The sequence below is a fragment of the Sciurus vulgaris genome, assembly GCF_902686455.1.
Source record: "Sciurus vulgaris genome assembly, chromosome: 17".
In the NCBI taxonomy this organism is placed as follows: domain Eukaryota; kingdom Metazoa; phylum Chordata; class Mammalia; order Rodentia; family Sciuridae; genus Sciurus; species Sciurus vulgaris.
In genome coordinates this window covers 72,559,996-72,570,374 of record NC_136478.1, presented here as the reverse complement: position 1 = coordinate 72,570,374, position 10,379 = coordinate 72,559,996, and the positions used below count along the sequence as shown (strand labels likewise).

At 60.6% G+C, this 10,379-nt stretch overlaps 1 protein-coding gene across 1 annotated transcript; it reads left to right on the top strand.

Moving 5' to 3' along the window:
• Window positions 1-9,148: 9,148 nt before the first annotated feature.
• On the top strand, window positions 9,149-10,123 carry LOC306648587 (olfactory receptor 10A7-like; the record flags this gene model as incomplete). Its single annotated transcript, XM_079118747.1, has 1 exon — window positions 9,149-10,123. One exon carries the CDS (start codon window positions 9,149-9,151, stop codon window positions 10,121-10,123), a length of 975 nt encoding a protein of 324 aa, XP_078974873.1.
• Between the last annotated feature and the right edge of the window lie 256 nt (window positions 10,124-10,379).

Sequence of the window (10,379 nt, the reverse complement as noted above, 5' to 3'; positions counted from 1 at the left end):
GCTGTTATGCTTTTTTTTTTTTTTTCTTTTTGGTACCAACGATTGAGCCCAGGGGCACTCAACCACTGAGTCACTCCACAGCCCTTTTGTTAAAAAATATTTTGAGACAGGGCCTCACTAAGTTGCTGAGGCTGGCCTTGAACTCGCCGTTCTCCTGCCTCAGCCTCCTGAGCCCCCGGGATTACAGGTGTGCCCCACTGTTCCCGGCATTACACTACTTTTTAGGGCAATTTTAGGCTCTCGGCAAAATTGTCAGAAGGAACGGAGTTCCCGTTGGCTCCTGGCTGCTCGCTCACAGCCTCCCCTCCACCCACATGCCACCAGAGTGGCATCGCTATGGCCCAGAGGTCACTCCCTCTTTCAGACAGGTCTCCTGTGAGCCCTGGGCTGGCCTCTAACTCCTGGGCTGCAGCCATCCTCCGGCCTCAGCCTCCCGAGCAGCTGGGACTGCAGACACTTGTCTTGGCGCCGGCCAGGCTCACTCTTGGTGGTGCGCATTCCATGGGGTGGACCCTGAGCTGCAGGGTCTTTCCGCTTCCTGAAAGCTCTCCACGCTCTGCCCGGGGGCCAGCCCTCCCCCCGCTGCCAGGCAGCACCGATCCTCACAGGGCCTCCATCCTCTGCCTTCTCCAGACGTCCCAGGTTGGGATCCTTGGGAAGGCGTCCTTCCCTCCGTGCGTGCTGCGTGCTCCCCTCACTCCAGGCCCCCTTCGCTGGAACGTGCCGGCGCTGGTCTACCTCCTGAAGGACATCTCGGCTGCTCCCACGTTCTGGTAATCGTGAAGAAATCTCTAAAACCCCGTGTGACGTTTTCCTGTGGACGTAGGTTCTCAGCTCCTGAGGCCAGAGTCCATTTGGCCAGTAGGAGGCCAACAGAGGGTCCCCAGGGCGGCGGCGCCCTCGGCCCTGCCTGGTCCTCCGGCTCTGGGGTTGCCGGCGCTCTGTCTCGGCATCTCCTCGGAGAGCAGTGTCCTTGTGCTCAGCTTGCGTGTCCCCAGCTGTGTGACTGACCGTCTTCCCAGGCCAGGTGTGGCCCCGGCTTCCCTGTGGAGGTGGCCTCAAGGATGCTGGCCTGCCCGCGGCCCTTGGCTGAGCCTCAGAGCGCCTCACGTGTTTTGGAGACACCCCTTCCTTTAGTGCCTTTTGCAAAGGTGTCCCCGAGTCTGGGGCTGGCCTCCCGTTCCCCTGAGGGTGCCGATGGAGAGCAGGACCCGTCCATCCTCAACTCTGCTCGCAGGTCCTGTCTCTTTGGTGTCGTACCTGGAGGTCCACCAGAGCCCGAGGTCACTCACTTTCTCCTGTCCCTCCCAGGAGTGCCCCAGCTGGGTTCCACGCTGGGGCCGGGGCCCCACTGAGAGCCGACCTGGGAACAAGGCATCTGCGTTCACAGCCCGGGAGCGACTCGTTCTGAATCCTTCCACGGCTTCCAGAGAAGGGTCCCAGCGAACCTTCCTCCTCCACCTCCCAGGTCAGACATTTACCTTCCTCAGGGCGCCACGTTTGGAATCCGGACCTCCACTGCCTCCTGGTCACTGAGGGGCCCATGGCTGGGGACGGGGCACTGCCTCCTGGTCAGGTGAAGTGTCCACAGCTGGCATCTGGGCTGTGCCATGTGGTCAGGTGAAGAGTCCACAGCTGGGCATTGGGGATCTGCCACGTGGTCAGGTGAGGGGTCCACAGCTGGTCATTGGGAGATGCCACATGGTCAGGTGAGGGGTCCACAGCTGGACATTGGGAGATGCCACGTGGTCAGGTGAAGAGTCCACAGCTGGGCATTGGGGATCTGCCACGTGGTCAGGTGAGGGGTCCACAGCTGGTCATTGGGAGATGCCACATGGTCAGGTGAGGGGTCCACAGCTGGACATTGGGAGATGCCACGTGGTCAGGTGAAGAGTCCACAGCTGGGCATTGGGGATCTGCCACGTGGTCAGGTGAGGGGTCCACAGCTGGTCATTGGGAGATGCCACCTGGTCAGGTGAGGAGTCCACAGCTGGGCATTGGGGATCTGCCACGTCGTCAGTTGAAGAGTCCACAGCTGGACATTTGGGCTCTGCCACGTGGTCAGGTGAGGGGTCCACAGCTGGCAATCAAGGGCACTGCCACCTGGTCAGGTGAGAAGTCCACAGCTGGCAGTCGAGGGCACTGCCACCCTGTAACACAAGATGGCGAGAAAACCCAGCCTCTGAGCCCGGGTTCCTGAGCCTTTGCAAGGGGCTCCTCCATCTTGTCGTGGACACCACGAGTCAGCAGCACTGCGTGCTGGCATCTCCTCCACACGGGGCCAGCCAGCGGAGACTCCCGAGCCTCTCCCAGAGGCCTGGTGTCTTCGTGCGAGGCTGGCAGTCCCCCTGTGCTGGCGTGAGTCCAGAGTAGGATTTCCAAGGTCTGCTGCTGAGGAGTGGGGTTTACCGTGCGATGGCCATGGTGTGGGCAGCTGGCTGCCTGGCTGTCTTCTCTGGCTGTTGTGGTCAGCTTTTGGGCTGCTGTGACTAAAGGACATGACCAGCACAACTGTACAGGAGGAAGAGTTCATCTGGGGCTCATGTTTTCGGAGGTCTCCGTCCATAGAAGGCCGACTCCATTCCTCCAGGTGAGGCTGAGCCTCATGGCGGAAGAGCCCGGCAGAAGGAAGCCCTCGCACCGTCAGGAAGCAGAGAGAGAGAGACTCCACTCTCCAGATACAAATGCACACCCCAGAGCCCCGCCCCCAGCCTCCCCGCCTCGCCCGCCACTGCAGTTAGCCCATGGGGATCAAGTCACTGGCTGGGTTAAGACCCCACGACCCAGCAGTTTCTCCTCCGAACCTTCTGCACTGCCTCACCCGGAGCCTCACATCCAGACCATAACCCTGGCACATGGGGAAGATGGTGCCCTTGCTGCCGGATTGTTCCAAGAATTAAATGAAGCACTGCGGGGCGGGTGCTCGAAACAAGTCCTGCCACACAGAAGAACCCGCAGGGGAGTGGGTGGCGCTGGCGCCAGGGCAGGAGGGCCGGGAGCACCCAGTTCTGAACGGGTCTGTGCAGGTCCAGGCGCGGTCTTAGTTCAGCAGGGACTCGGCCGGCCTAGGGTTCCTCGGGTTGTTTCTGAGCCTCCGTCCTGGAGTACGTTCCAGGCCTGGAGCCCAGGCCTGGCCTGCACAGGGTGGATGCTCAGCCTGCTCATTCCCTCAGTGGACAGTGGCTGGCATCTTCGTGACCCATCACTACCACTAGCTCAGGCACCAGACGGGCATCCCCAGGCGCCTCCACGGAGCGCATATGCTGAACGCCGACCAGGACGGACCCCTTCTAAACGGTGTGGTTATCAGCAGGTCAGTTACACTTCTCAGTGGGCTTGTTTTGACATGGCCACAGCTGCACACAGCAGCTGGCCCGCTCCAGGCCCGGCGCGTCCTCCCTCCTCCCTCCTCCCTGTTCCCTTCCTCCACGCATGGCCGGAAGACCCCTCTCCACTCCGTGGCATCGCCGAAGCACAGTCCACAGAACCTAGCTCCTTAAGACATTTGGGCAAGAAAACGAAGTCTGTGGTGGACGGAGATAGGCTTGGGAAGCACGCGTGGAAGTTCCCCCGGTGAAGAGAGTTCTAACCCTCAGCCGCGAAGTCCTGCGGAAGAGAGCCTATGCAAATTCCTTCATTTTTTAATCTAGGAAAGATCATTTTTCAGGTTTTTTTTTTTTTTTTTTTTGATGCCAGGGATGGAACCCAGGGGCACTTAGCCACTGAGCCACATCCCCAGCCCTTCTTTGTGGATTATTTAGAGACGGTCTCACTGAGTTGCTGAGGGCCTTGATAAGTTGCTGAGGCTGGCCTTGAACTCTCGATCCTCCTGCCTCAGCCTCCTGAGCTGCTGGGATGACGGGCGTGGCCACCATGCCTAGCTTGTTTTTCAAGCTATACTGATGTCTAATGGAAAAAGTTGAATTGTCCGTGTTCAGGGCACGCAGCTGGGGACTTGACACGTGTGTGCCGTGACACAGTCGCCACAGTCAAGTTCATTGACATGTGCATCGCCACGTGTGTGTGCGCGTGCTCCAGAGTAAGCGTGCCACGCAGTGTTGTGACAAGGGCGCCGCCGGAGGTGAGGTGGCGGGGTGCAGTCGCCTTCTGTCCTAAGTTTGCACACTCTGGCCCCCTGGAACCCCTCTGTCCTCTGCCCTCTGCTCTGTGTGTTAGGCTTCTGGGTTCCACAGGAAGTGTAGCTCAGTGGTGCCTTCCTGCCGTGACTTACGGCCTGGGCCTCCAGCTCCCTCGGGCTGCAGAAGGCAGCTCCTGGGCCCCTCTCGGGGGCTGTCCAAGTGATCTGGCCTCAGCGGTTTTCTCGAGCTCTCTTACTAAAGTCTGTCTGCAATGCCCAGCTGCACGGCGTCCATGAACAATTCTAGTGGATCTGGTTAGATGACAATTGTTTTCCAGGTGAGGAAGCTTGGGCTCAGAAAAAAATGAGGCTCCGTGCCCTGGCCCACAGCTGCAGTCAGCGGAGCCGGGACTCAGGCTGAGTCTCGGACTGCACACAGGAGTGTTTTGAAAATACCAGGATGTGATAACGCTCAAAAATACCGTGTGCAAAAAGGAAGTCACAGTGCTCCCGAGAGGGCTGAATTCTTCTCTTAGTCCCTCTCCTCTCGGTCTCCTCGTCCTGCCATTTACCTTCACATGGTAAAGTCTCTGATAAGTCCTGCAGTCAAACAACCTGCAAAGCCTGGTTCAGCTACCTATCAGCTCCCAGAGGCAATGAAGGTCTTTCCTGGGTATGTGCATTTGTACGGCTATAACCAGAGAAAACGCAGCGCTGTCCTCCTCTGCGCCCCTCCTCGTTGTGAGCTCGGCTTTTCCCACCACATCCCTCTGCAACTTGCTCGTTCTGCTTAATGGCGGTCTTGGAGACGCTTCCTGTTCAACGCTATGAACCTGCCCCCTCCCTGACGTCCGTAGGGCTTTCTACAGCCTGAGTGGACCACTGCTGTCCCTGTGGTCCCTATCAACGGGCGTTCCAGTGCTGTTCTCTGGACTTGCTTGGGAGCACCTGCCGGCCCCGAGGGAGTGCTCCCGGGTAGTGCTGAGGAGCAGCTGCAGGCTTCACTTCTGACTCCAGTCTGCCCCTGGGCTCTAGGCAGGCTGTGGAGTTGGCATGCCCCCAGGAAGCAGGAGCAGACCCTTCAGTCACACCTGCCAAGGTCCAGCGTCAAGCGGTGCTGTGGGGAAGGGCCTCTGCACAGCAAGGGGGACTCCAGCTCACCTGGGGGCAGAAAGGAAAGGCCCCGGCTGGTGTGCGGGGCAGGGGTGCGGCACTTGCCGGCATACGCACAGCCTGGCCTCCAGCCCCAGCAGCCCGGTGGAAAGAAGGGGGGCACCTCCCCTGCATTGCTGGGTAGGGAGGTGGATAATGAGGTGGATCCCGATCCACCGTCTCCAGGGAGAAAGTACAGCCTCCAGGTCCCTGTCCGGAGGTGGATATCTCCGGGAGCCTGCCTTCTGCCAGCCTGGGCCGTGCGTGGCTGGAGGTGAGTGCTCACCGTTGGGTCTTGGGGACCAATACTCAGTGACCAATGGTCCTGCTGAGGATCTCCCTGCAGGTCGGAGTGTGGACGCCCTACTCTGCACATTGGTGAGCTCTGAGCTGCCATTTCCTGCTGGCTCCATTGCCCGAGTGTGACCTCATACAGTAGAGGGGTGCTGGGAACCTGGAGCGGGGAGGGAGGATTGCTGGGCCATCTGGGCAAAGACCCACCCTCTCTGGGCTTCACATGTTCTGATCTGGAAGTCGACACTGGCTGATCTCCAGGGAAGCGTGACTGTCCATAGCCCTGAGACAAGCCCGTCCTTCCTCCCCCTCCTTGCTCCTCCGCTCCCTTCTCCCTTCCTTCACCTTTCCTCCTATTCTCCCGATTCTTTCACCACCACCTACTTCAGAAGGTAAGACGAGCCTGGGGTTTTAGATGCAGCGTTCTTTACAACTCGATGAACTCTGAGCGACACTCCACAGCTCCGAGCCCGCTTCTCCTGCTCTGCTCGGTCGACTCTCAAAGAAACGTCCTAAAATAGGGTTGGCTGTGTGTCACTTGCCATCTAACAGGATATGCCCCGCGCTGTTGCTGATGTGGGAAAACGTTCCACCAGTGAACAGAAATGGCTGCGAACGTGACTGAGCCGACTGAGAGTTTGCTTTTAAGTGAGATCATTCTAAGTGGAGCACGTGCATCAGAGTGCTCAGAGTGAGCCTGAGAGTGCTCACAGGCAGCCTCCCTGAGTGCTCACGGGCAGCCTCCCTGAGTGCTCACGGGCAGCCTCCCTGAGTGCTCACGGCCAGCCTCCCTGAGTGCTCACGGCCAGCCTCCCTGAGTGCTCACAGCCAGCCTCCCTGAGTGCTCACAGCCAGCCTCCCTGAGGTTTAGTTCGACGGCAGAGGGGCATCTGCTGGAGAGAACTTCGTGTGCTTGGCCGACAGCAGGAAGGCGAGAGCCACAGTGAACTCGTTGCCTGGGTGGGACTCTTGGTGGGATCTGGGGCTGGTGGCTGGTGGCTCCCTTTCTGCTTTGTGAACGCCTCTGTTTGGGTGGGACTCTGGGTGGGATCTGGGGCTGGTGGCTGGTGGCTCCCTTTCTGCTTTGTGAACGCCTCTGTTCTCACGTGCTCTGAACTCCTCACCCTATTAAATCACGACCAGCACTCAGTTCCTGGCCATTCAAGAGCAGGGTGCAGTGGAGTTAAGGGCTTTCACACTGACGAGCCTCAGTGTCCCCAGACCACCTCTACCTTGCCAAACCCCAAGCCCTGTCCCCATGAGTGAGGAGCTGCCCCAGGCTGGCCACCGCCACCCGCTCCAGTCCTGGGTGAATTGGACTCTTCTGGGAACCTTGGGCGAGGCCTTAGGACCAGACATTTTTACAGCAAGTCTGAGGGCTTTCGTTCTTTCTGTCCTAAGTTTCAGCAAGTCTTCAGAAGCATGATAAATAGCCATGTACAAAATCTAGAGCATTCCAAGGATCCGTGCGGATGGATGTCCCTGGCTTCCCCAACCCCAGTGAAGAGCACAGAGGCGACCGCCTGGAGCGGACCCTGTGGGACATTCCAGAAGCATCCGTGGTGCGTCCGCGGCCCGCCTCGCTGCTGCGCTGCCCTGCCGTGCGTGGATCTGCAGGCTCGCAGGTTCTGCTCCTGCTCCTCGGGCACCAGGTGGCTCCTGCCCTGTGCTGCAGGGTGAGCACACACGCAGCACCTTCCGGTCCCCTGTGAGTGGACGTGAGGCAGGAACAAGCCCTCTCCTTGGCTCAGTGCACTCGCCCAGCAGAGGCACAGATCCTGGAGGACCACGCCGGGCAGGCTTCCTCAGGCTCGGGGGCAGACATCGCCAGCGGCCTCTGCAGATTCCTTCCAGTCCAGCCCACTGTGGGTGCGGCAGGAAGATCTCAGAGGCCGTCCTTGCAGTCGGGTGGACGGCTGCCCCAGGAAGGTCAGCTTGAGTGACTTGGTGGGGCGTTGGACTGGCTGTGGCTTCACTGGGCTCCTGTGGGAGTGCAGCCCAGAAGTGGCGTGAAGCCCCTCAAGGTCACACAGCAGAAAGGGGCACAGGGGTTTATTTGAATGTTAGGGGTGACGGCTACTACTGAGCTCTTCCCATGTGCCCTGCTCTGTTCTCCTGACCACCATCACGAGGAAGGTACCATATTACACAGGTGAAGCCATGTGATGACTTTGTGGGATATAAACAGTTTCCTCAAAAGCTTAAAATTTTTTGCAAAACTAGCATCGCATGGGTCAGTCCTCTCCATCTGCAGGGGCAGAGGTGACCTCCAGGGCAGAGGCCTCTTTGGTGCTGGTGACAGGTGCCTGAGAGGCACTTCGCTGGGTTCTCCCAAGCCAGTGGGTCAGCCCATGTGTTTTCTCTTCAGATTACTCAGGTATGCCTGGCAAGTGAGAGCTGTGTGTGGCTCGCGCGCACACCTGGACCTGGCGTGTGCCAGGCCGAGAAGCAATTGCCCTGATCACGCCGGGGAACCTGTCCTGTGAACCCATCATCCACCCTCCTGCAAGTCTGGGGAGAACTGCCCTGGTTGCCTGCTGAGGCCGCATCCACTCTTTTCTGAAGAAGACCGGCCGGGCTTCTCTACCAGGGAAACACGCTCACGGAGCCCAGGGCTCCCCACGTGTTCCCTCCCACGTTCAGGGACAGGTAGGTCCCAGACTGGAGCCATGTCTGTCTGAGCTCCGCCCACGAGCCCCGGTTCAGGGGAGTCGGGGGCAGGAGCCCCGGCTGGAGGCGCAGCCCCTCTGGGTCCGTGCAGACATGGTCACTCCATGGCAGTCCGGAAGCAGATTCTCTCTCTGAGGAACCACCTGCACGTGGGGAAGGCTTGGCTCACCAACGCCATGGGCTTGCCCCCTGGCAGAAGTAGAGCTTAGCAATCCAGCTATCTGTACCTGGCTGTGGAGACGGTACCACATGATCTGAGATGGTCACAACTGTGGGGCTGCGTGGATAAGGGGGCAGCAGGGTGCCCGTGGTGGGGAGCAATGTGAGGAGCCAGCCAGAGGCGGGACTGAGCAGTGAGTGCGGATGTCGGGGATCTGAGAGAGGGACGTGCAGAGCAGGGGAGATCAAATGAGCACATGTGCTCGCCATGGCTATGCCAAAACTATTTCCCAACCTTGGTCTCAAGTGCCGGTCAAGGACTGATCTGAGACTCCCCTCTCCATCTGGGACCCCGGCTCCGTGCTGCCACAGTGCCTGTGCAGAGACTCCCTCCTACTAGGCTGCATGAGTGCCTGCGTGCATGCGGTGGGCTGGACGTTAAGTGGTGCGGACCTGGAGGAGGGGAAAGGTCTCACCACACTAACAGAGGAAAGGAGCCCACCAGTCTGCGGGGGAGGGGACAGCAGGGCAGAGGCCCTGAGGTGGGGGGTGGAGCTGCGTGGAGCAGAGTCCACAGAGGCAGGCAGGGGCCAGGCCAACGGCTGAGGTCACTCGACTTCATTCCCGGCTCCTGCGCGCTACAGGGTCTGGTCTGCCCTTGGCCGAGATCCCCAGGGCTCTGCGCCCCTTGCGCCCAGGCGGCGGGTGCGCAGCAGACACAGCCGCGCCAGCGCCTCCTCCTTCCTCTCCCCTCCCAGGCTTCCTCCGCCGGCCACGCGGCAGCACAGCAGGCCCATGCCCGAGGCCCGGGCGCCCCCGGGCGGCCCCGCAGTCCCGGCCTGGGCCAACCAGAGCGGCGCGCGCGACTTCGTGCTGCTGGGCTTCGCGCACGTGCCCGCGCTGCGCCCGCTGCTCGCCGCGCTCTTCCTGGCGCTCTTCCTGCTGGCGCTGCTGGGCAACGCGCTCATCGCGCTGCTGCCCGGCCTGGACCCCGCGCTGCGCGCGCCCATGTACTTCTTCCTGCGCCAGCTGGCCCTGGTGGAGCTCTGCTTCTCGCTGGACGTGGCGCCGCGCCTGCTGCTGACCCTCCTGCGGCCCGGACGCGGCGTGTCCCCCGCCGCCTGCGCCCTGCAGCTGCTGCTCGTGCTGTCGTGCGTCACGTCCGAGTGCTTCCTGCTGACCGCCATGGCCTGGGACCGCTTCGTGGCCATCTGCAGGCCGCTGCGCTATGGAGCCATCGTGAGCGCCCAGCGGTGCCGCCTGCTGGCCGCCGCCTGCTGGCTGGCGGGAGTCCCCGTGGCGCTGGTCTTCACCATCTGGCTGTTCAGCTTCCCCTTCTGCGGGCCCCGTGGCATCCGCCACTTCTTCTGTGACATCTCCCCTCTGCTGAGCCTGGTATGTGCGGACACCAGGGTCTTCGAGGCCAACGTGTTGGCCGCCACTGTGCTGGTCATCATGGTTCCCTTCTGCCTGATAGCTACATCCTACGCCAGGATTCTGGCCGCTGTCCTGCGGATGCCCTCCGCCTCGGGGCGCCTCAAGGCGCTGTCCACCTGCGCCTCCCACCTCATCGTGGTGATTCTGTTTTACGGCACCACGGGGGTCATCCACTTGCGCCCCAAGGCCAGCTACTCGCCTGAGAGCAAGCAGGTGGTGTCCCTGTCCTACACCCTGGTGACCCCCATGCTCAACCCCCTCATCTACAGCCTCCGGAACAAGGAGGTGAAGGCTGCCCTGAGGCGCATGTGCCAGGGCAGATGTCAGTCCTAAGCCGGTAGCTGAGGAAACACTGTGGGAGTCAGAGTTAGTGTTCGCTTCTGCCCAGGATCTTCTGCGAGTTTGTGTGGATAGTGCTCAGACTTCCTCCAAGGAGCAAAATCCTTCCTTCAGCCTCTGTGGTCCTTGTAGGACTGATCACATCATCCGCCCAAGCCAAGGCTTATGACCAAAGCCTCCATCCCCGTGGTCACCTGGCAGCTGGGGACAAACAAGTGTGTGGACCAGCTGCCACTGGAACACGTGTAAC